The 25,871-nt window shown below is 45.9% G+C and overlaps 1 protein-coding gene and 3 non-coding genes across 4 annotated transcripts; 2 read left to right on the top strand and 2 right to left on the bottom strand.

Moving 5' to 3' along the window:
- Positions 1–1,539: 1,539 nt before the first annotated feature.
- Trnae-uuc lies at positions 1,540–1,611 on the top strand. The gene has a single exon. It is a non-coding gene; the product is annotated as a tRNA-Glu (tRNA).
- A 6,095-nt stretch (positions 1,612–7,706) lies between these two features.
- On the top strand, positions 7,707–7,778 carry Trnam-cau. Its single transcript has one exon. It is a non-coding gene; the product is annotated as a tRNA-Met (tRNA).
- A 3,709-nt stretch (positions 7,779–11,487) lies between these two features.
- Positions 11,488–11,561, bottom strand: Trnai-aau. Its single transcript has one exon. It is a non-coding gene; the product is annotated as a tRNA-Ile (tRNA).
- Positions 11,562–13,347: 1,786 nt separating this feature from the next.
- On the bottom strand, positions 13,348–14,050 carry LOC117193357 (general odorant-binding protein 56h-like). Its single transcript, XM_033398073.1, has 2 exons — positions 13,940–14,050; positions 13,348–13,886 (listed from the first exon to the last, which is right to left on the bottom strand). The coding sequence occupies exons 1-2, from the start codon at positions 14,042–14,044 to the stop codon at positions 13,539–13,541; spliced, it is 453 nt and encodes a 150-aa protein (XP_033253964.1). The 5' UTR covers positions 14,045–14,050; the 3' UTR covers positions 13,348–13,538.
- Positions 14,051–25,871: the final 11,821 nt, after the last annotated feature.

The following is a 25,871-nucleotide window of genomic DNA, read 5'->3' on the forward strand; positions in this document are numbered from 1 at the left end:
CCTTATATTCAACAACACAATTGTAATAAATAAAATAACCCACATAAATGATAAGGGTAAAATTCTAAGATATATATCGCATCATAGATATAGCGATTTTGAATTAGTTGATTATATACAATCGAGTGATAAGCAATTTTCTTTTGATAATGTTAACATTTTAAATCCCCTTATAACATTAGGTAATACGGCCTTACCATTAAAAACATTATTCTTAATCATTTTGATATTGATAATGTTATTTTACTTCGGCTATAAATTAACCAAATTTGTACTTATTAAATCAATAAGAATACCGTCAGAAGAAATAGTGGAAAGCAACATTCAAATACTGTCAGAAGAAATTAGAGCTCTATCAGAACTTCAAAATGTATCGGGACGAAACATTTAAGAATGGGGGGAGTTAACGTACCCAATTCTATTGAGCTCTTATACGAGTTGTAAACAATCTTTGGCTTTCCAAAACGAAAACAATTTCAATCTTGGGCCTCCGCCTAATTGATTTCTAAGATGTACAATCTCAAGGGCTCCCGCTGCAATCCCAATCTTTGACACTCGCCTAAATGGAAAACCAATGTTTGCCCACACCCGGCTTCTCATAAACAATCTCACTCCCGGCTTTCTGCAGATCCTGCACTTTAGGCATTTTACAGTTCTCTCTTTGGATGACGAAATCCAATACTCGGGATGGCGAAATCAATTGAAATGTTTATAGAAAAACTATTCCCGAAAGGGATCAACGATGCAAAGATCAGAAAGTTGAAGTCAGTCTTGATCCAGAAGCGACACCGCAAAGTCGAGCTAAAAATTAAGATCGCACAAACCCTTTGCCCGGAATCCTTTGTGACCCTCTACTTAAATCTATATCAGTGAAGTTAGAAGTAAAATAAAAACTTTTTAAAAACACAATCCGCTACCGCAGTTATATAATTTATATATACATACATATATTCTTGATCAGACATGTCTGTCTGTCCATCTTGTTTGAAACCTAGTTCTCAGAGACTATAACGAAATTTTGTATCCAGACTCCTGTGATATCACACTGAATTTGCCACGCTTCCTTCCGCACCCACAAAGGACAAAATCTGTGGCATCCACAATTTTGAAGATACGAGAAAACCAAAAGGCATAATCATAGAGAATGAGCATATCTAGTAGATTGCAGAATCTGGAGTATCAGATCGGAGTATTATTATAGCCAGAAAGAACAAATTAATTAACAATGTTTACTAAGTTTCTGTCTCTTTCTCACACACTCTTCGTGGTGCAATGCGTAGTGGATCTCTAGCGGAGATGAGCCCTGCTGACTGAGTATTGGATATACTCGACTCGACTGCGACTCGACTCACAACGTTCCGAGTAGTTTAAGATTAAATTGTATACATCATTTATTTCCCACTAAATTTCCCATTAAATTGTATTTTAAAACTGGTTTAATCTGCCTTTCGCGGAATCAGATTTGGCGGAACATGGTTAAAAATAACAAATTCGTAGGCATTTCTAACAAAATGCAGTTTTGGACCAAACACGAGTATATCCAATATGGTCTGGTGGCTAGGATATCTGGCTTTCACCCAGAAGGCCCGGGTTCGACTCCCGGTATGGGAAGTATTTTTTTTGCAATACTGGACTGAAATATTACGTTATATTATATTATTTTATATGTATTGATATCCCGATCCTGATGTCCTGATCTTTGCATACCTAATGTACATTCATTCACATATAAACAAAACCGGTATTTATTAATTAAATATTAATTTTTTATTAATCTTAGCACGAGTTATAAAAAAGTTGTTCGGAGCAGAACCCAGCCGATTAGCTGCTTGCCAAATAGCACCTAATTCTTGGCCCTCAGCCGCTTATTTTGTTTGTTACTTATGTCTATGTCACTCATTTGTTTGTTAAAGCTTTGCGCTTGCTTGCCCTGCTAAACGCTCTCTGCCAGCTCGCTCTTCGCTATCTCCGCTTTGCGTCTGCCTACCGACGTCGGCCGAGCGAAGCTGCGCTTAGCGATCGGAGCGGCAATGCAAAGGGCAGGCAAGCCACATTTGCAATTTGGATGTCACGCATTAAAGAACATATCGTAATTTTATTTCTGCGCCGAGTTTTATTTAATTCGAAATAATTAGTCGGCGGATTGGGGATAAAAAACATTATCTCCACATAAAATTTGGTGACCCCGACGTGATCTCTGAGTTGCAGTGTCAATTAATAATCATTCGCGATCGACATTTGTTAGCCCTAGCAAATTTTCGGCGGTTAAGCACAATTCGGTGCTAAAACACACTTACATACACCTACATACACGCTTTGCTGGCTATTTATTTCTCTGTCGCGACAATTCGGTCAGTGCAGTGCGGTAGGCAGTGCAGCGAACTCACTAATACACACAAGCGGAGTATAAAGCGGAATCGGACAGCTCGCACAGCCGCACAGCTAAAGGCATTAGCTGTAATCCCTTTGCTTTCGGTTCCCACGTTTATACGTATACAGGGTGTCTTTTTCGGTCGTGCTGAGTGACTCTTTTAAAACCTCAACATGGCAGCACCTGAGCCTACCAATGTCGCGAACGCAGCAATGCCGAGTGATGTAGATTTCTACAAGCACAAGGCCGAGTCCATCGCGCGCCAACTAAAGGCCATGGATCGCTTTCTCACCAAGGAAGAGCTTGCCGAGTTAGATGAGGCAGAACTTCAAGCTCGCTTAGAGCAGATCCAGCGAATGAATGCGGATTTCGATGCCGCTCAAACGAGCCTTGAAAGGCTGGATTTCCTGCAGTTAGCCCATGATGCCCGGCTGGACTTTTCGAATGTTTATGTCAAGGTTAGGTCCAGGCTGTCGCGGGAGTTGATGGCTGCTCGCACGGTAAATGTTGCCAATTCAACGGCTCGGCATACTCTCGAGGGGAATTCGTCGTTGTTCGCCTATAATAGTATAGGCCGTTCTCGAATGCCCGAGTTGCAGCTTCCGCGATTCGGGGGGAACTACATGGATTGGCCAGAATTCCACTCGATGTTCTCGACAATGGTGCACAAAGACCATCGTATACCAATCATCGAAAAATTCCAATATCTTCGTGGATGTCTAGATGGTGCTGCGCTGGATACGATTCGTTCCTTGGAACTTTCTGAGGAGAATTACGAGAAGGCGTTGAATTTGCTAATGTTGCGATTCGATAATAAACTGTTACATTTTCAGGCACACGTCAAGGCTATTTTCGGGCTGCAAGGGGTGGAGAAGGGCTTGCGCGCGCTCAGCGACAAAATCAATTCGCACTTGCGTGCACTTCAGACCTTGGCGACCCCGCAGGAGATTTCGGATGGGTTGCTGATCTTCATCATAGGCACGAAACTGGACCACAAAACAAAGGAGAAATGGGAAGAGAACTTGCCGACGTCAGGATTGCCTCGGTGGTCAAGCATGGCCTCATTTTTGGAAGCGAGATGTCGGATGCTGGAGAATTTGGGATCAGCCATGGCAACAAGTCCTAGTCAACAGGTGGGAGAAGACAAACCTGTCACCCTTATCACCTCCAGTAACGACCATCCTAACCCCATATGTAACCATTGCAATTCCTCCGAGCATTACATATCTAGATGTCAGGCATTCCTGAATCTCTCTGCGTTTGAACGATACAAAGAAGCAAAGAAGAGCCGCTTGTGTTTGAACTGCCTCAACAAAGGCCATGAATTGCAGAGGTGCAGGTCAGGACTTTGCAGGCAGTGCCAGGCCAAACATCACACGCTACTCCACATTCCATCGGGAACTGGTGCTTCATCTTCCTCTTCACCGGCCGAGGAATCGATCCAGAAATCTCAGCCTAGCCAGAACGTGTTGCTACCTACTGCCCTCGTCCATGTAACAGATCGTTATGGAGCACTTATCCCATATCGTGCCATTTTGGATTCTGCATCACAGGCAAACTTTGTAACATCTAGACTTGCTGATCAGTTGCAGTTGGATCATCGCTCGTCTTATGTTCACATCTCTGGTATCGGAGATTCCATTCTACCTTCGAGCAAGTCTGTACATTTAGTTGTACAATCCCAGGACGCAAGCTATCGAGCTTCCTTCGCTGCAATTGTCACCAACTCAATTACGGAAATGCAGCCTAACTTCGGTGTAGACGCAAAGGATTGGCCAATGCCGAATAATCTAAAACTAGCTGATCCTAATTTCTCCAAGCCCCAACGTATCGATCTGTTGAAAGGTTCTGGTTTGTTCTTCGATTTAATGTGCGTCGGACAGATTCGACTATCAGCCCAATTGCCAACATTGCAGGAGACTAAACTTGGTTGGATAGTATCAGGAAGCATTGATAGCTCGGAGAATAAGCGTGCAGCTTTAGCCGCTTTTGAAAATTCCTCGTGCATCTCTATTGACGATTTTTGACCCACAACGCTGGAGTACCAAAACTTAGAGCAGCAATGCAGGAAGCAGCTGCTCGAGTGCCAGGTGCAAGTGGAAAAACTGCGCTCGGAGAATCAGGAACTGCAGCGCGAACTTTTCCATATATTAAAAACCTACATATCCACGCTAAATGAAATTCAACTTTCAACAATTCTACATTGCCAAATTTCCTGCCATTCTATGCAATTACAGAGGTTCCCGATGATCAAGACGTAATCACGACAAGCCGCCTTCGTAAAAAAGCGCCGATTGCTGCGTTCGACGATCATCCCAGCGTAGCCGTCAGCTGCGCCCAAGCAAGCATCCTCAAGAGGGCCGTTGGAAAAATAGCGGTTCTGCCCCTTCAGGATGGATCTGTTGAAAGCCTTTGCCTTCCAACGGGGGGTGAATGTTCGGAGCAGAACCCAGCCGATTAGCTGCTTGCCAAATAGCACCTAATTCTTGGCCCTCAGCCGCTTATTTTGTTTGTTACTTATGTCTATGTCACTCATTTGTTTGTTAAAGCTTTGCGCTTGCTTGCCCTGCTAAACGCTCTCTGCCAGCTCGCTCTTCGCTATCTCCGCTTTGCGTCTGCCTACCGACGTCGGCCGAGCGAAGCTGCGCTTAGCGATCGGAGCGGCAATGCAAAGGGCAGGCAAGCCACACTTGCAATTTGGATGTCACGCATTAAAGAACATATCGTAAATTTATTTCTGCGCCGAGTTTTATTTAATTCGAAATAATAAGTCGGCCGATTGGGGATAAAAAACATTATCTCCACAACAGTGTTTGCTCTTTCTTCCTGGGTCTGCGATATAGACGAGCTTTAATTTCTCATTATAAATATTATATCAATATTTTTTTGTTCTATTCTATTTATACCCGATACTCAAAATGAGTATTGGGGTATATTACATTTGTGGTAAAAGTGGATGTGTGTAACGTCCAGAAGGAATCGTTTCCGACCCCATAAAGTATATATATTCTTGATCAGCATCAATAGCCGAGTCGATTGAGCCCTGTCTGTCTGTCCGTCCGTCCGTCTGTCCGTCTGTCCGTCCCCTTCAGCGCCTAGTGCTCAAAGACTATAAGAGCTAGAGCAACGATGTTTTGGATCCAGACTTCTGTGATATGTCACTGGTACAAAAATTATTTCAAAACTTCGCCCCGCCCACTTCCGCCCCCACAAAGGACGAAAATCTGTGGTTTCCTCATTTATAAAGATACGATAAAATCAAAAACGTAGAATCGTAAAAGATGACTATATCTTCTAGAGTGCAAAATCTGAACCAGTTCGTATAATTATTATAGCCAGCATCAAGAAAACAATTTCATTTTTTCTCGCCCTGTCTCTCTCTAACACACACGTAGCATAGGCGGCTTTGCTTAGAGTAAAACATTAGCGCCTAGATCTCAGAGACTCAGAGTAACCAAATTTGGTATCCGCACTCCTGTTAGATCTAACTATAAAACGTGTATCTCAAAATTTCGCCCCACCCCCTTCCGCCCACACAAAGGACGAAAATCTGTTGCATCCACAATATTGCACATTCGAGAAAACTAAAAACGCAGAATCATAGATAATGACCATATCTATCAGATTGCTGAATCTGGGTCAGATCAGATCATTTTTATAGCCAATAGGAACAAATCAATTTGCGGTGGCTACGCAGCGCCCGACGTCACGCTCAGACTGATTTTCTGTCTCTCTCGCACGCACTCTTTGTCGTGTCGTTTAATATTAGCGGCTTCTGCCGGAGGAGAGCCATACTGACTTAGTATCGGGTATAACCGTAGAGTTGCGGTGTCCGCAGCAACTCACAACGTTCCCCCTCGTTATACCCGATACTCAAAATGAGTATTGGGGTATATTAGATTTGTGGTAAAAGTGGATGTGTGTAACGTCCAGAAGGAATCGTTTCCGACCCCATAAAGTATATATATTCTTGATCAGCATCAATAGCCGAGTCGATTGAGCCCTGTCTGTCTGTCCGTCTGTCCGTCCGTCCGTCCGTCCGTCCGTCCGTCCGTCCCCTTCAGCGCCTAGTGCTCAAAGACTATAAGAGCTAGAGCAACGATGTTTTGGATCCAGACTTCTGTGATATGTCACTGCTACAAAAATATTTCAAAACTTCGCCCCGCCCACTTCCGCCCCCACAAAAGACGAAAATCTGTGGCATCCACATTTTTAAAGATACGACAAAACCAAAAACGCAGAATCGTAGAGGATGACTATATGTTCTAGAGTGTAAAATCTCAACCAGATCGTATAATTATTACAGCCAGAATCAAGAAAACAATTTCATTCTTTCTCGCTCTGTCTCTCTCTAACACACAGGTTTCATGGTCGGCTTTGCCAATTGCAAAATATGAGTTCAAGGATCTCAGAACCTATAAGAGCCAGAGCAACCAAATTTGGTATCCACACTGCTGTGATATCGGACCTTGACCGTTTCGTGTCCAAATTTCGCCACACCCCCTTCCGCCCCGCAGAGGACGAAAATCTGGGGCATCCACAAATCTCAGAGACTATTAAGGCTAGAGTAACCAAATTTGGTATCCGCACTTCTGTTAGATCTCACTATAAAACGTGTATCTCAAAACTTCGCCCAACCCCTTGTCGCCCACACAAAGGACGAAAATCTGTTGCATCCACAATATTGCACATTCGAGAAAACTAAAAACGCAGAATCATAGATAATGACCATATCTATCAGATTGCTGAATCTGGGTCAGATCAGATCATTTTTATAGCCAATAGGAACAAATCAATTTGCGGTGGCTACGCAGCGCCCGACGTCACGCTCAGACTGATTTTCTGTCTCTCTCGCACGCACTCTTTGTCGTGTCGTTTAATATTAGCGGCGTCTGCCGGAGGAGAGCCATATTGACTTAGTATCGGGTATAACTGTAGAGTTGCGGTCTCCGCAGCAACTCACAACGTTCCCCTCGTTTTATTCTATGTTTTATGTTATTATGCATAAAAAAGTACGAATTGCACCCCACACCAGTCAATTAGCAGAACAAGGTTTCGATCCCCGGACCTCTGGGTTATGCGTCCAGCGCGCTTCCGCTGCGCCACTCTGCTAGTTGGTTCGCGTTTCGACAAAATCGTTAAATTAAAAGATGGGTGCAAAAAGTACAAATTAAACACAATTATTGCTTAAAGTTGATTGGCTTTAATTTTTAGGTTATTTCGGTTTTTAATTTGATTAAGTTGAATCAAATCTGTTTTATTTTCTAGATTTAAGAATAATTTTGGTTATAAAAGTTTCAGACAACAGAGCCTTTTTCGCGCTGCGACATCAGCTAGCAGAGTGGCGCAGTGGAAGCGTGCTGGGCCCATAACCCAGAGGTCCGAGGATCGAAACCTTGCTCTGCTATATGAAACTGTTCGTTTTCGGCTCTTTTTTTTTGTATCACGAGGGATACAGAATAACACAAACTTTGAAAATGGTCTCCCGCAATATCCTTTATAGAAAACTATAGAGAAGACCCAGAGCTTTGCTATTAAAACGTTTTAGTAAAAAATCTTAAATCTGCAGACAGATGCCAAGCAGGGTTAGGTAGTAACCATTAAGTCTCTCTCTTGTACACAATGCGTGTCACGTCGCATTCGCCGGCCACCGACTCACGTGGATTATGTATTTACTCTCTGCCATGCCCTTATCGCTGCGTTGCATGCAGCCACAAACTTCGCGGACTCGAAGCTCGCTCCCGCCCACACATCCGCCGATGCCGGCTTTGCGTTTTTCCCACTTCCACAGATATGACTGTGAGACCACGCGTCCAGCACCTTCTCTTGTTGATTTTTCTCGATTCTGTTTGCATTTCCACGAGTGGCGAGATTTCTGACAGGCAGCCCCCGAAGGTGCTACATTTTAGGGCTGCTAAAGAGAAAGTTTTAAAGTCGGCAGACTTCAATCCACCAGCCAGGTACATGCTATTAATAATTGGGGACTCAGCTGCAGCGAACATTTTGAAAATACTGAAATGGAAAATTAAACAAATAATGTGCAGCCACGCCAGAGAGTTGCCAATCAAACTGACATATTTGTCAATCAATTTCAAAAATTTTAATTAATTTTCGCGCCACTTAAAAGAGCGCTTCGAATGTGCTGCGAACCATCCAGTCCCACACTCCGGGGTTGGGTGCACCAACCGCAAACACTAAATTGCAAATAAATTTGTTTAAATATGCAATGGCAGCGCAGAGAGCGCATCAAGTGCGAATGGCCACAACTGCGCCAGACTGCCCCGCATGGCAGGGGCTGCAGGTGGGACAGGTCCATGGGTCCATAGGATCACTCCTGTGACACGTGCACCTGCGACAACGAGACAACAACATGCACATCAAATTTTAATAGCGAATCCCCACAAAAAGTTTCAAGCCACAAAGTCCATTTCCATGGAGCCCGGCAGGGATACCATCCCTCACTCTGGTGGTTCCTTTTGGTTGCTGCTGGTGGTTTTCGAGTGACATGCCTGATGTACGCTTTTGGGTTTGCCCACGAAGATGTTGCAATGACATTGAATATTGATGAAAATAAATCGAATTTCCGTCAGCCCAGAATCCGGATCCAACGAATTCGATGAATGGCCGGGCAAAAAATAAACTGGGCACCTTCCCTCCTTTCTCTGGGTCCCTCCATATGACCGAACGTGTTTCTATTGATTGCCAAATGGTTGGGACAGCAAAGGGTTCCGACTGGATTGGGTTTTGACGCAGTCATTCGCAGCTGCCGAGTGTTAGAATCCCACGTTGGGCCACGGCATTGGGTGACATTTGTGGTTATTTTTTTTGATTTTGTTAGAAATGCTATTAGCCGATTGAAACTTTCTTCCCTTAAAAAAACTCGAGGTGAATGATTTAATTGCATTTAAATTTCATGTAAGATAGTATGTACTATTGGCGTAGATATGCAACCATTAAGTAAAGTTATCTTTAATCATTAACAAACACATTGGAAATTTCCCGGAATGTACATACACATTTCCTTTTCCATATTTTATTTCTTATTTTACCAATACAGCTATGCAGATAGAAACGAGGGGGAACGTTGTGAGTTGCTGCGGACACCGCAACTCTACAGTTATACCCGATACTTAGTCAGTATGGCTCTCCTCCGGCAGACGCAGCTAATATTAAGCGACACGACAAAGAGTGCGTGCGAGAGAGACAGAAAATCAGTCTGAGCGTGACGTCGGGCGCTGCGTAGCCAGTGCAAATTGATTTGTTCCTTTTGGGTATAAAAATGATCCGATCTGATCCAGATTCAGCAGTCTGATAGATATGGTCATTATCTATGATTCTGCGTTTTTAGTTTTCTCGAATCTGCAATATTGTGGATGCAACAGATTTTCGTCTTTTGTGGGGGCGGAAGGGGGTGGGGCGAAATTCTGAGATATACGTTTTATAGTGAGATCTAACAGAAGTGCGGATACCAAATTTGGTTACTCTAGCCTTAATAGTCTCTGAGATTTGTGGATGCCCCAGATTTTCGTCCTTTTCGTTGGCGGAAGGGGGTGTGGCGAAATTTGGACACGAAACGGTCAAGGTCCGATATCACAGGAGTGTGGATACCAAATTTGGTTGCTCTGTCTCTTATAGGTTCTGAGACGGACAGACGGACGGACAGACGGACGGACAGACATGGCTCAATCGACTCGGCTATTGATGCTGATCAAGAATATATATACTTTATGGGGTCGGAAAACTTTCCTTCTGGACTTTACACACATCCACTTTTACCACAAATCTAATATACCCCAATACTCGTTTTGAGTATCGGGTATAAAAATCTTGCATATGCAATGTACTGAAAGTAAAATCAAAAATATATTTTTTTTAAACCATTCAGCTTTTGATAAAAACATTGTTTTTTCACCTTAGTCAAATATGGCCTGGAATTCAATCGTAAACCTGTATTTTTTCTGATCTCAAATTTGTATTCCTCTCTTCTTTGTACTCGTCGCACAAGCCACAATTAAACCCCCAGTTAACACTTGATTTGTGTTTAAAATTTATTGACCAATCCATGGAGTCTGATTAAGTTTCTGTTTGTGCTTGTCAAACATGAAGCGAGTAGCACCGACCCGACAGATTTTCATCACCACAAGGCACAGGCGCCGCCGAGGCCCGGCCCCCTTCACCAGAACGGCAGCCCGGACGCACACATGAAAATCCAATTTTCCAGTGATTGATCAGAGTGATGGGCAAGCGGAGGCTGTGGAAACGACAGAATGCAGCTGAAGAGCTTGCCACACATGTCCAAGTGGGTGCCGTGCAGTGCATTGCGGTGCGGAGCTGGTTTGTTCGCGGGCCATACGCAAAAATAATGTAATTAAAGCAATGTTTGAATAATAAAAATTAATATTTGTGGCAGTTTTTGTCGCCAAATGGGGAAGGGGGCAAAGGACTTCGAATGGCCGGTGGCCGGGGCCGGTGGGTAGTCAGACGGTAATGCATTTAGCTGGACCTTTCCACGAGTGTTTACCCAGGCATCGTGTCATCATGGGGACCTTTTTCATCTGCGTCCCTTGGTCGCTTTATGCGGGCTGTCAAAATCAGACAGTTGGCACACATGGCACCCACACCGGAGCGACGGATCTGACCACTGGACTCTAGCTGTCTTCCTACTCTCTCCAGTTGTTTGTTTAAGTTTCGTTTCACCAAATTATGCCCGAACATATGAGGGATTTATACACGCTTGAGGACTAGACTCCACGGCACTCCATTCCATTCCACTCAACTCCAATCCACTCCACTCCACTCGACTCTATTCGGTTTGGCTCTTCTGTCTGTGGTTTGTCTGGCGCTTTGGTCCAGCATCATTTATGCAAATATTGAAATAAGTCTTAATTGAATACAAATACTCAATTACATTGCGGCAAATCTATTTTGTGGGTCCAGCACAAACAAACGCCAGTTTGGAAGTGATCGAGTGAGACTGGTCGGTCGTTTTCGACAATTTTGCTGCACAATTTCATTTTCGTTTACGGCTAGAAAGTGGAAAGTGGCTTGAATAATACCAAAAGGAATACCAGCCAAACACAAAAATAAAAGACGAAAAAATAGAGGAAAATAATTCCTGGCCCATGAGGGGATCGAACCCGCGACCTTCGCGTTATTAGCACGACGCTCTAACCAACTGAGCTAATGGTCCTCGGAGACCATGTTCCGCCTAGGGGTTTTTTTCGCTTTCTAATATGTGTTATCTTTAAGCTTTTCTTGGGTATTCAGGGATATGTATGTATTTATATCATAGCTCGCAAACGACGGTCAACACTTTTTCCCTTTGCTGTCTCGTCACTGACAAAACCGAAAAAGACCACGAAGACACGGTCTCTCACTGAGCAGAACACTTTTTGTCTCTTCGCTTGTGTTATGTGTTTCGGGTTTTCGGGTGAGCCCGACACACGATCGTGTCTCACAATAACAACTTAGAAAGACACTTTGGTCAAGCGCTCACAGCAAAAGTGTCTTTAGATGAGCAGAACCAAAAAAGTGTCTGAGTAAAGTGTTTTTAGTTTTTTTTTTTTCGTGTATATGTTTATTTATTCATGTTTTCCGCATCTTTTGGGCTATTGTATTGTAATATGTATATTTATTTGCAAAATTGGCAAACGAACATTTTCGTTTTGCTTTTCACGATTCATTTTAAGCTCCAATAGTCAAACCGTATAGAATTCACAAAAATTGATAGTTGCCATAAGCATCACACGTACAAGCACGCATACATACGCAAAAGACACTTTGTTCGTTTACTCGCGACAAGATGCTCAGTGAAAAACAGGAACAAAAGAGAAGTGAAAAAATCGGTCTTTTCTTGAGCGAAGATCGAGTTGAGCAAAAACAGATTTGATCGGGTCTTTTCAGTCCATTTTCTCAATGTGTCCGTCAATGAGAGGTTTTTATCAGACACGCCGAAAGTGTCAACAGTTATTTGCGAGCTATGATGCAAACACATCTTCAAACAAGTAGTGGTAGCTTTAAAAATATTTATATACGCCTTCTCCTAAGAGATACTTTGTTAAATAATGACAAAAAATTCGTATTGGAATGTTATACCAGTGTTTGAATTTTTATGTTTTTGGTTCTACAATTGCATTTTGTTTTAACAATCGTGTCTTATTGGATTGAGTGGACTATCAGGAAAGCGGTGTCGCAGGCATTTGTTCCATTTACGCCTCCGCAAACCTCCAGAGCCTTACCATGTCAATCAAACATATGCTTTATATATTTAATACATATGTAATATATATGAATATGCTTTAATTGAACTACAATAGTTCATATTTAAGGAGATTAGGTCCTACCCAGAAGTCGAAGAGCTGGTAGGCACTGTCGCAGGCATTTGAAGCTTTCTTCTGACGACTTGCACACTCCGCCAAAGCCGGTGAATGCTTATCTTTCTTAGAAATGGGCGCCACAGTACCATTCGAATAGATTATTCCATTTACCAGGAGCACGCACATTGCGGCACACTTGATCTTGTCCGTGGTCTCGGGTGGATTCTCCTTGCCGCGTACTAATTTATCGAGGTCTGCATGACCATTTTCATCTACCCCGTTCTAAGCATTGCAGTTAAGATGTAACCTCCTAAGAAGCCTTCCATAGTTAATTTCCTTCACACCCCATCCATTCACCACAAAGTGCGCTGTTAGGCAACCGAGCAGCACAGTCAATGCCAGCGAAGTCTTCATTCTTCTTGTTTCTTCAGTTCTCTGATCTTTTCGCTCGACCTGGCCTTATATAGCTAGCGCTGAACTTCACGTGACTATCGGAATTCGCCAAGCCTTTTGTTTCACATTATCCGAGCCGAATCGATGCATCGATCACGCGCCGGTCTGATTTCCGGGATTTGTAAAAAGTATTATATATTTTAACCAGCGTGTATATTGTTCATTAATTTTTCAAGAATATGGAGACGCATCTTTAAACAAGTAGTAGTAGTTTTGAAATTCTTTATTATGCCTCCTCTTAAGAGATATTTTGCTAACTAATGATTGTATATTAACATGAATAGCTGCTATTATTGTTTATGCTCTTTTGCAACAAAATTCTACTGGAATATTATGCCAGTTTTTGAATTTTTATGTTTTTGGTTCTATAATTGTATTTGGTTTTTGGCAACAGTGTCTTATTGGAATGAGTAGCCATGGGTCTGGACGCAGTAGACGATTTGGAAAGCGGTGTCGCAGGCATTGGCTCCCTTTACGCCTCCACAGACCTCCAGGGCCTTATTAATTACATCCTTTTGGGGATGGTCAGCGTATTGCTTCTTGATCTTGTCCTTCAGCAGGTTTCCTTTCACATCCATATATCCACTTGCCACCATCACGCACTGTGCGGTACACTTCACGTTGTCCTTGACGTCTGCCGGCTTCACCTTGCCCAGCTTCAGATCGAAAACGTCCTGCTCAGTCACTCCCAAATCGGTCACGCATTTTTTCATAGTTTCTTCAGGATTCTTCACATCCGTCGCTTTCTGGAGAAGAATAATCTCAGTCGCCTTCCACTTCCAACCACAGTTCCACTCACCACAAAGCTCGCTGTTAGGCAGCCGAACAGCAGCGTCAATGCCAGAGTAGTCCTCATTCTCCTTGGTTGTTTACTTTGCTTATGTCTCCGTCTCCGGCCGTGCATCCCATATTTATAGGTAGATTTTTATTGTCACTTCGCGTGACTCTACGAATTTGTCATTGGTCGGAGCTAATACAAAGGTCTGATTCTCGGGATCAGTCTAATTATCTATTTTACACACCGTGTGTAAATTGTATAGCTCTAAAAGCTGACTGCTTGACTGCTCCTCGCTTTAGTGGCTGAATAAATTATTCAAAAATATTGGGATCTGGCTCCAATATTGTTTTGCAAAAAAATACTAAGTTGAGAAAAAACTACGTATTGCAAATGTACAGGTATACTAATTCTAATTATTGTTAATGCGAATTTGCTATATAGCGTTATATACACGTGTATATTATTACATATGTATGTACATCCAAATGAAATTTCTAATCAATCAAAAATATTTATTAGGGCATTTGATTTTTGGTCTCTGGTAATTATTGCAGCTATCTGCTTGACAATGATTCATTTGTTGAGCTAAATTTCAAATGCATGCAATGGAACGGGCGTTAAAAGCCACACAAAATTAGTTTACCTATTGCATTTGTAATGAAATATATCTTGATTAATTGGTTCGCTCACATTGATGCATATTTTAATTGGAAAAAAGTCAGCTTCGCCATCAGTCTGGGCGGACAGATTATTCGAATATTTAGTAATTGCATTTTGGTGACACTGTGTTGAATGCGATGTTTTTTTCCATATACGATTCCCATTAACAGCATCATTATTTATGAATATCATTATTACTTATATATATTATATTATTATTATTATATGTTATGATGTGGCGCACACATTTTAATTTATTCCTAATGCGATTTCAAACCCTAATTGAAATCCTTTTAGAGTAATTAAGAAATTTGTAATGGCCCGCAAAGGGCAGTAGCGGCAGTGAAAGCAGCAGTGGGATGAGGTCGAAGGAGTGGAAAGAGCTCTGGTTCGCTGCCTTGGGTTTGCTCGGCTTGCCGGTAATTAGAAGAACAAACTAATTTAGTAAATTACTATTTAGTGTCTTCTTTTATGGCTGGCCACAGCTCCTGCCGCACACAAAGGTCATTTTCGGGGCTTTTGAAGCTGCGGCCTTTGAAATGCGCCAAAGACATCTATACAAATAGCATCCTTTCTGTGCGTTGAGTTGCTCTTTGTATATTAGAGGGTATTTTGATGTATCAGGGTTTGTGCTGTATGAGTGTGTGTGTGTGTGTGTTTTTTTTTTTTTTTCATGGATGCGCCAATGAGGAGTGGAAATCTTCATGAGATACCAATGACCCGTGCCATTGGCATGCACGATTCCTTGCTCTAGTCAAGTCATACGTACTAAAACCACCCCACACACATACACACCTCTTCCCCCGCGGGATCACCGTTAGGTATTGCTTCGTGGGGAGGGGGGGCCTATTCTAGGCCGCTACATGCCGCTCTTTCTCGCATCGTCTCAGGTCATCCTGGATGCGCTTGATGAGACGGTACACGTATATATAGTTATCCTCCGATGCTGTCATAAAGCTAACCAGCAACTCTGCTGGGGGGATATTCTCCGTCCATGCTGCGTATCTCTTACAGCCGTAGAGGGCATGCTCCGAGTCTTCGATTGCGGTTGGGCACGTAGGGCAGTATGGGCTGGTATCGTGTATATACTTATATAGGTAGCTACGATAGCCCCCATGCGCGGTTAGGAATTGCGTAATGTGGTAGTCCGCGTTGCCTCTGCTCCTTCCGATCCACTCCTTCGCGCTACTGATCAATTTATGCGTCCACCTCCCTTTGACGCTCTGATTCCACCGTTCCTGCCATGTTTCGATGGAGGCCTGTCGCGCTGTATTGCGGATGGCCGCCGTGCCGCCTATGGTTCCCTGCGCCGTACTCTTTTCGTACACTATTTTCATCTCCCTGGCCAGTATGTCCACGGGTATCATACCCGCTAGGACTAGTGCTGCGTCCTCGGACACAGTCCTGTAAGCCGAGATGACCCTCAGCGCGGCTAGCCTGTATGGAGCAGCTAACTTCCTTCGCAGGCTTTGGTTGTTTATGACCGCTGCCGCCCAGATTGGCGCTGCGTAGAGAAGGATGGAGGACACTACGCTTGCCATCAGTCTTCGGCATCCAGTCCTTGGTCCACCAACATTTGGAAGCATGCGGGAGAGAGCTCCTTGCATTCTCGCTGCCTTCTGGCTAGCATACTCCACATGCGAGCGGAAGGTTAGGCGGTTGTCCAACATCACTCCCAAATACTTGATGGAGTCTTGCGATTTTATCAGGTCTGCTCCTACTCGCACTGTGGCGTACTCCGTCTTCTTCCTGCTCGTGATGAGGACTGCTTCCGTCTTGTGGCCAGCCAGATCCAGACCGGCTTTCCGCATCCATCCAGAAATTAGATCAATAGCTGTATTGGCTACCAATTCTTCTTTCTGGACCTCCTTAGCTACAACGACTAGGGCCAGGTTAAGCTAATCGGTTTCGCTGACAACCTGGGGGTAGCTGCAGTCTGAGCACGCTGTCGTACATGAGGTTCCACAGGAGCGGCCCCAAGACTGATCCTTGCGGGACTCCTGCCGTAACCTCGTACGCTATCTCTCCTTGGTCCGTCTCGTAGCCCTGCACCCTGTCTGAGAAGTAACTGGAGATCATCCTCAGAAGGTATACCGGTACCCCGATTCGGTACAACGCCGTCTCGATCCTTGACCAGTTGGCCGAGTTGAAAGCGTTTCGGATGTCCAGCGTCACGATGGCACAGTACTCCTTGGTGCCCCACCTCCATCTTGTTCCTTCTATGGCCTTCGCTGCGATGCTAACTACCGCCATGATGGCGTCCATGGTCGAGCGGGATTTCCGGAATCCATATTGCGCCTCTGAGAGTGCTTCTGTTTCCTCCACGAACTCTAGAAGCCTGTTGTACAGCACTCTTTCAAGCAGCTTGCCCACCGTGTCCAACAGGCAGATTGGTCTGTACGCCGATGGATCGTCTGCTGGCTTGTTGCCTTTGGGCAGCAGAATTAGACGCTGCCTCTTCCATCGTTTTGGGAATGTTCCCTCCCTGAGGCAACTGTTGAAAGTCTCCGCAAAGGGTTCCGGTCGGGTGGCCACCGCGAGCTTTAGGGCCTTGTTGGGTATTCCATCCGGCCCTGGTGCCTTCCGATCGCCAACTCTCCTGGTTGCTTCTATGACCTCCAGTGTAGATACTGGCTCGTATGGTGGTTCCTCCTGGTCCAGGTTAGCTTCTTCCTTCTGCGGGTGCCTGGGGAACAGCGCTGTCACAATCCTATGCGGGCACGTCGGGGTAGGAGTGCTTATTCCTCTGATCCTTTTGGTGACTACTTTATAAGCAGTACCCCAGGGGTCTACCTCCGCTTCGTCGCATATGTGGCGGAAGCAGTCGCTCTTACTCTTCTTGATGGCCACCTTCAGCCCGTGTTTTGCCGTGCGAAATTCCTCTTGCCTGGTTTCGAAGGCGTAGCGGCCTCTCGCACTTTGGGCACGCCGTCGCGCTCGGAGACAAGCCCTTCTAAGCTCGCCTATTTCCTGCGTCCACCAGTAGCAAGGACTTCCTCGTAGAGACGGCTTCCTCCTTGGCATGGACTGGTCGCATGCGTCGGCTATCCTCTGCGTCAGTTCCCGTGCCGCTTCCTCCGCTGAGATACCAGCTAGGTTCCACTCGTGTTGCCTGAAGGAGTCCGAGAAGGCTGCGACGTCCAGTAGACTATCCTTCCACTTTGGCCCCGTTGTTTTTGGCTTCCTGGGGACTCTGTTGCGCTGTCCGAGATCAAAGTGTATCGCCTGGTGGTCGCTAAATGTGAATTCGTCACCCACTCTCCAGGTGGAATGTCTACATAGCGAACTGCTCAGAAAGGTCAGATCTATTATTGAGCATCTTCCCGCACTGCAGACGGTCATCTTTTTCCCGTCGTTTGCCAGTCCGACGTCGAGAGACGAGAACTGCTCCAGTAGGCAGTACCCTCTTGCGTTGGTCTCTTTGCTGCCCCATTCGACGGCCCACGCATTAACAACTGTAGAAAGTTACACCCTTCTAGCTCTTACAAAGCCCTCCTTTGACGAATCCACATCGAGCGGCGGGGTGGTCGACGCCCCAGATCGCGGCCTTCCTGCACTTACTTTGTGCCCAACCGCTGCCTGGCACCGGTTTGTATGGTTCGCATACGATGACCACGTCCGGTTTCCTCTCCCTGGCGTCTTGGCTCAGTAGTGCCTGTGCCGCCTCGCAGTGGTTAAGGTTCAGCTGCATGCACCTCATCCTATCCTCTTTGCAAGTGCCTGTCTAAAGAGGGGGCACCTGCCGCTTCCTGCGATATGCCTCCAATCTTCCTTCTTTCCCTTGCAGAACATGCACTGGGGGTCCTTGTCGCAGTCTTTTGCAAGGTGGTCCTACTTCCCGCATCTCCGGCACAGCTTAGAACGATCTACATCGCTCCGTGTTTTTTTTTTTTTATTATTATTATTATTTTTTTTTTTGGGAAACAATATTAACAATAGTGGGTGGTGGGGGGGGGGGGGGGGGATGGGTTGTTGGAGTGGGAATGTTGAGTGTAGGTCCGCTCCCGCGGGACTGCCGCTAGGCATTACTTCGCGGTGCGGAGCTTGGTGTCTTCTATGGCTCTAGTTGGTTCGGCATCGCTCCAGCCTACGCAGCTCCCTTATGCCGCTTGCTGCCATATTGGCAGCCGCGTGCCACGTCTGCTCGTCGGCTACCATCCGCTCGGTGAGGGTGTCTGCGCTTACTCCTGGGCTCGCCTCTCCTAGCGTCTCTCGTTCCCGACGAACGCGGGGACAGGAAAAGAAGACGTGCTTTGCGTCTTCATCTACTCCTGGCCCGCAGTAGCTGCAGTACGGGTCATCGGCGTGCTTGAAGCGGTATAGGTATTGCTTGAAGCAGCCATGCCCCGTTAGCAGTTGTCCGAGGTAGTGGTCAATCTGGCCTCTCTTCCGTGTGTGTGTGTGTATTTTTTTTTTTTTTTTTTTTTTTTTTTTTTTGTTGTGTGACTACAGGAAAGCTTCATGCCGACTCAGCCGAAGCCGAAGCTCTAAACCAACCACACCTATCCCGGATCCCGGCGGTACTGTCGCGAGATATTACTTCGCCGGGGGAGATGCCCGTAGGGCTCTTCTCTTAATAATCTCCTTTATCCTTTATCTCCTTGCATTGCGTGCTCTTTCTTCGCGACGCAGTTTGGTAGCCATAGTTACGGCCATGAATCTAATCGCGGACCAGTTTCCTTCCGACTCCAGCAGGCATTCTGCCAGGTTTGTCACCGCTGGCATTCTTCCAAGCTTGTTGCTTAGATCCTCTCGTTCTTGCCGAATTCTTGGACATTCGAAGAAGCTGTGCTCTGCGTCTTCGATGACCCCTGCGCAGACCACGCAGAAGGGGTCGTCCTCGTGCTTAAACCTATGCAGGTAGGCTTTAAAGCAACCGTGTCCTGTCAGCAGTTGTGTCAGGTGATACTCCACTTGTCCATGGCTACGGTTCAGCCAACTCTTCAGTTCTGGGATTAGCCTATGGGTCCATCGCCCTTTGCTGCTGTTATCCCACGAATCTTGCCATTGCAGGATTGTGCGCTGCCTTAAGGCACCTCTGGTGTCCTGGTCCGTAGTCCCCAGGGTTCGCTGTGCCCTGATTCCTGCGGCTTCTCTTGCCAGCAGATGGATGGGAATCATTCCTGCTACCACAAGTGCGGCGTCTTGGGATACCGTTCTGAATGCGCAACACACCCTCAGGGCACACAGCCTCTGGACTGCGTTGCATTCTCGGGCATATGTTTTATGCTTCATTGCATCAACCCATATTGGTGCAGCGTACATTAGCGTTGAGCCAACTACGCTCGCTAGTAGCTTTCGCCTTGGCTGTTTCGGGCCTCCGGTGTTGGCCATGATGCGGGATAGGGCCACTGCCGTTTTTCCTGCTTTGCTGCTTGCATACGCCATGTGATGCTTGAAGCTGAGTCTGTGGTCAATCATGACAGGTACTTCAGGCTTGGACTGGAGCTAATAGTGCAGTCTCCTACTCGGATCGTGGCCGTCTCCACTACTTTTCTGCTGCTTATGAGGACCGCCTCCGTTTTGTGGGTGGCTAATGAGAGATCCCTCCCTGATAGCCATGTTCTGGCTCTCTCTACCGCGTCTGTTCCTTGGGGAACTCCTCCAGTGATTTGGTGCTCACGTGTCCCCTTATCCGTCTCATATATGAGCACTCGGTCTCTTAGGTAGTCCGCGATGATATTCTGCAGATACGGCGGTACTTGAAAGTTTCTCAATTCTACTAGTATGTGATCCCAATTGGCAGAGTTGAATGCATTTTGGACATCGAGTGTTGCCACTATGCAATACTCTTTGGTCCCGTACATCCATCGGGTGCCATCGATAGCTCGCTTTGCTATCTCACATACCTCGCCGATTGCGTCCACCGTGGACCTGCCTTTGCGAAACCCGTGCTGTCTCGGTGAGAGCTGACGCGTTACCGCCTTCTCCAGCCTGGTGTGGATTATGCGCTCGAGGATCTTACCCACTGTGTCGAGCATGCAGAGTGGTCTATAGGATGATGGCTCCTCGGTCGGCTTGTTCCCCTTGGGTAAGAGGACTAGCCGCTGTCGCTTCCATGGTCTGGGGAAGGTCCCTTCGGACATGCACGCATTGAATAAATCCACGTACATTTGTGGATTGGTCTCAATAGCCGTGCGGAGAACGGCATTTGGGACCCCATCAGGTCCTGGTGCTTTGCCGTTCTTGATCCGTTGTAAAACTTCGAGGACTTCTGCTCCCGTGGTGGCTTCTATTTCAGGTGGCGGTATTCTATCCATCACTCTCTGGGCTGCCACTTTCACTGGAAATAGGGTTTCTACTATGTTAACCAGAAGATCTGCACACATTGGCGGCGGGGGACTGAACACTCGCAGTCTCTTCATTACCAGCCTGTATGCGTAGCCCCAAGGGTTCGCATCTGCGTCATCGCAGAGCTTTTCGAAGCATTTGCTCTTGGCATCCTTGATCTGCCTCTTCAAGCAGCGTCTGCTTTCCTTATATTCTCCTTGGAGCCTCTCGAATTCCGGGGAACCTCTCGAACGCTGGTATAGTCGTCATTTCCGCTGGCACTCCTGCCTGGCGCTACCTATTGCAGCGTTCCACCAATACGTTGGCCTGCGGTTGTTCAGGCTTCTTCTTTTCCTTAGCATGGAGGCATCACATGCTTCCAGCGTATGTATAGCCAGTTGGTTTGCTCTCTCTTCAGCCGTACCGTTGGTCTCGTAGTCCTCAAACATGGCCCGGACCATATCCGGCTCTAGCGTTTCGGTCTTATAACCGATCTGCTTGCCAATGAACGGGTTAGGTGCGCCCGCTTCCTGGATTTCACATATGAGGGCTTGGTGGTCACTCCCGGTGTATAAGCCACTAACTTCCCACGTTGTCCTGCGGCTGAGGCTGCTGCTCACGAACGTATGGTCTATTATAGACCCCGTTCCAGCTCTGCCGAACGTCTTCTGTGTGCCTGTGTTCAGCAGTACGGCATCCAACGTCGCAAAGCATTCCAAGATCGCCTGTCCCCTTGGGTTCGTTCTCGGGCATCCCCACTCCGTCGCCCAAGCGTTGAAATCGCCGGCTATGAGCGTAGGGTGTTTCTCCCGCGCATCTTCAGCAATCCTTTCCAGTGCCTGCGTCGCCTGCTGTAGGCTGAGGCTCGGGGGCATGTAGCAGCTATATATGTGCACTCCATTTATCCGGGCTCTGGCGAATCCGTCTCCGACGTATGTTTGCAGTAGTTGCTGTGTGGGACTCGCACAGCTCCATATCGCTGCCTTCTTGCTCGAGTCAGCAATCCACTCTCCCGAGTTGCGATTCCGGTATTGCTCGCTTATGACTGCTACATCAATACTGTGCTCCCTTATGGTCTGGTCCAGCAGCTGCTGTGCCATCTCGCAGTGGTTGAGGTTTAGTTGGATGATTTTCATCTATCCTTTATTTGCTGCATCGCCTTTTGGTACTGCGGGCACCTCGAACTCGTCGTTTGGTGCTTCGGGTCCTTCACCCGGTGGCGCTTGCAAAGAATGCAACTTGGTTCGTCTTTGCAATCTTTGGCCTGGTGGTCGGCTCCTGCGCAATTGTAGCAGCACTTCGTGAAGTCTTGGCTGCTCTTACAATTAGGCGCGATGTGGCCAAACTCCATGCACTTGTAGCATCTTCGGGGAGTTGACTTGGGTCGTATTCTGCAATACCCCCACCCCAGGCGAATTCTTCCTTTCTCCAGGAGGGGCTTTGCTATAGCCGGTGGAACTTTCAGAGTCAGGGTCTGCGTGCTCCTATAGGCTGGTCTGATGGAGATGGCTGCGGCCTCGCAGATTTCCACCCTTGCCTGCGCTTTGAGTTCCGCTAGGACTTCCTCTTGGGTGGACACTTCGTCTATGTCCCTTACCTCCACGATGACAGTTTCGGTAAGACTCCTTACTTCAACCGTGCTTGCTAGCGCTTCCTTGACTGCTGCTTGCATCTCGTGGGTTCTCGGGTCCGCCGATTTTTCCAGCATCAGCAACAGCTCTCCTTTTGCTGTGCGTCGCACCCCTTGCACCGATTGCCCTAGCTTTTTAAGACTTTGCTCTGTCTTGACCTTCCTTAGAATGTCTGCATATGAGACAGTGCTGGTGGCGGCGATGACTATTGCACCGCTGCGTGGCGGTCTTGGTCGTTGCTGCTGCTTTGGCTTTGGCCTTTGCCTAGCTACGACCTTCACCCACACCACCTCTCGATCCTTTGGGGCGTCCTCCGGTCCCTTGCGAGCTACGGCGTCCCTCATTTGGCCTTCCTGCGGCTTCTTCTCCGTTTTTTTTGACTTTTTGGGTCCATGTTTTGGCTTCTTCGGCCTTGGGGACGGGGACGGGGACGGGTGGGTGGTGTTCCTGGGCTCTGGCCGTGCCCTCTTTCCCGCCTTCTCCGTCACTGCCGGCAGTGTAACCTTGGCTACAGCCTGCTCCGCAGAGATCGCCTGCCAGCACGATTCCAACTCTCGCTGCAGATATTCGATCTCATCCACCAGATCCCTCATTGGGTTCGTGATGGACCTCTTTGGGAGCAGGCCAATTTTGCCCAAAAACAAAAAGAAGGCAGCAACCAACAAGTGGCGCCAAGAATCACAGCGAAGAAGAATAGGAAAACAGGCACTTACCTGCTGTTCCTTCCCCCCCCTTCGGCCTAGGGCTCGACGGCGTCCCACTGGGATTTCGGCCAATACTATTGGCCAGGTGGCCGCTTCTCTGCTTGCGGACTTGCGTTCCGCGCAGGTAAGTAACGCAGCACTACTATGGCTCGCGCTAACTACTCTTTGCCTCTTTTCCAGGCTAACTTCTGTAGTGGCCAGTTGTGACTCTAAAACTCCCTCGCGTTTAACATTAACTCTGCTCTTTACAAAAACAAGATAAGAGATCAATTACAAGAGAGCCGTAGTTAAAGCTTCCATTGAAGAGCTTAATGTCTAATTTAGAGAAGCAGCGTGGATCTGTGGGAGTTATGTTTTAAAGCTTTACTAGAAATCATACGATTACTCCGTTAGTCGTGGAAGCTATGTGTAAGCTTTGCTTAGCATTGTACGATTACTCCGTTATCTAGGGAAGCAAGGTGTAAGCTTTGTCTAAAATCGTACGATTACCCCGTTGGTTGTGGAGGGTAAAGTTCCGATCGTAAGGGCTAATGCAAGTAATAGAACTTCTGGCTAGATCATTGCTATAGTGAAGCTGTGCGAATTCGGATGTGTCTTTTTATACAAATATATAGATCCAAGTGAATTTGAAAACGTTGTGCAATCAAACACGTGCCAAGTAAATTGAAGTTCTGGTGGACTACATTATTCCTTTTGGATTAAGAAAAAATAAAAGGTATTTGGACCTTACAATAGTGACACAGCTTTAACAGTCTCGTATCATAGGGCTGGAAATCTTACTACATTCGACACTGGGAAAGAAAAACCAATTGACCCCCCTCCAAGAACGTGGTCGTCAAAAACCATCGATTTCTTAGTAGATCTGGGAAAGACCTCGGATTTCCCAGGAACCAGCATCTACATAAACCAACGATAACTACAACCAAATAAACCAGAAAGAGCCGTCCGAAGATATACTAGAGTGAAACCCGAAGTTATGTGGAGGCATACTTGAGCTGAAGTACATTTTGGAGTAAGACGAGAAGAATAGTTTTCTTGCGAATTCGGAGAAACTAATATGCCGCACTCGTCACCCTTCTCGCTTATGAATTAAGCGCGCGGCTAAGGCTTTCGCATGTAGTTCTTCGCAGTGTGTGGAGTGGTTCTCAACCTGTGAAAATAAAACATTATTCTGCGGCGATCCACACTGCCGTTTAATAGTCGTCGCGTGAAAATGTACCAAAGTATTAGTTTTGAGTCTCGTCATGAGATTTTCCATTTATTAAAGATTAGGCTACGCACTAACTATTTTTGTATTGTCTAGATTTAAAAAGAAAAAAAAAAAAAACCATTAATGTATATAATTACCCATAATTAGAAATTAGCGCAAATGAAAACCACATTTTTTTAAGATCCGCCGTTGAGTGGCAAATCGTCGTCGTACGGGTATGGAAATGGAAAGAAAATCGGTGTTTCATCCGAATTAGAAGTGAAGACCTGTATATTCATAATTTTTCTCCCTTCCTCAGAATATGTTCCTACGTCGCCCCTTGAGCTCAACGGACACGCCGGATAATTCGTATAAAGTATGAGTGAGTTACGAAACTTCCTTAAACGGAATTCTCGAGTATTTTCGAAATATGTATCTGTCTTATAAAACTTCTATTCCGGTATATAAAACAACCATATCCGTGCCATAATTTAAAGCGGATCGGCTGCTAACTTTACTTTCACGTTTGCCTTCTAGTTATATAATTATCATATTTTTCTCTTCTTTCCAATTCAATTTCTTTTACGCCATATTCTGTACACATAAGTCCTATATACATATATACATATAACTAGGTATAACTGGATACTATTTCCTCCTTCTTTATTTAATTACTTTATGCTAAGTTTATACTTGTCTGGAAAACCATGAAGTCCAAACCCTTAAATTTTGAATTATTAAATAATGATTAGTAGATAATAATGGAACATTAAACCTTTCGTGTTTGTCCTGAGTAGAGCCTGAGGAAGTCCGATGATCAAATAGAGATGCGCTCGATGAGGGTTATGCTGTCGATTAAACGGCATACAAAGGTAGGGAGGGTAGAGAAGGGGTCAAAGTCATCTGAGTTCCCCAAGAGCGACGGAATATAGCCTGACTATTTGTCGGTAGTCGGTTAAACAGTTAGTTAAAATTCACATTCTTTTCTTTTTGATTTCTTTTGTAGAGTTCCTTTTGAACATTAAATCAAGTGTACCTAAAACATCTTTGCGAATGTGTTCGTATAGCAGATAGGAGAGTAGGAAAGATCCCACGACATTCCGGCGAGCTAGTTAGAGCATAGCTAGAGGTACACGTTCCGAAATCCTGCTATACTATTGGTGTCTGACCGTCAAAAAAAGTAGGTACAACCTCCATCCGTACATACAATCTCACACCTCTACGAATATGAATTTCTGGCACATTACACTTCCGACGTTTTTTTTTTTTTTTTTGTTGTGTGACTACAGGAAAGCTTCATGCCGACTCAGCCGAAGCCGAAGTGAGGGACTCTAACCGCTCTAAAACCAACCACACCTATCCCGGATCCCGGCGGTACTGTCACGAGATATTACTTCGCCGGGGGGAGATGCCCGTAGGGCTCTTCTCTTAATAATCTCCTTTATCCTTTATCTCCTTGCATTGCGTGCTCTTTCTTCGCGACGCAGTTTGGTAGCCAT

This window comes from Drosophila miranda, assembly GCF_003369915.1.
Source record: "Drosophila miranda strain MSH22 chromosome Y unlocalized genomic scaffold, D.miranda_PacBio2.1 Contig_Y2_pilon, whole genome shotgun sequence".
Lineage (NCBI taxonomy): Eukaryota > Metazoa > Arthropoda > Insecta > Diptera > Drosophilidae > Drosophila > Drosophila miranda.

Coding starts and splice junctions, on each gene's coding strand:
- LOC117193357 (XM_033398073.1), bottom strand. CDS start 14,044: ATGCACGGCCGGAGACGGAGACATAAGCAAAGTAAACAACCAAGGAGA. Junction 13,887..13,939: donor GCCTAACAGCGAGCTTTGTG/GTGAGTGGAACT, acceptor ATTCTTCTCCAG/AAAGCGACGGATGTGAAGAA.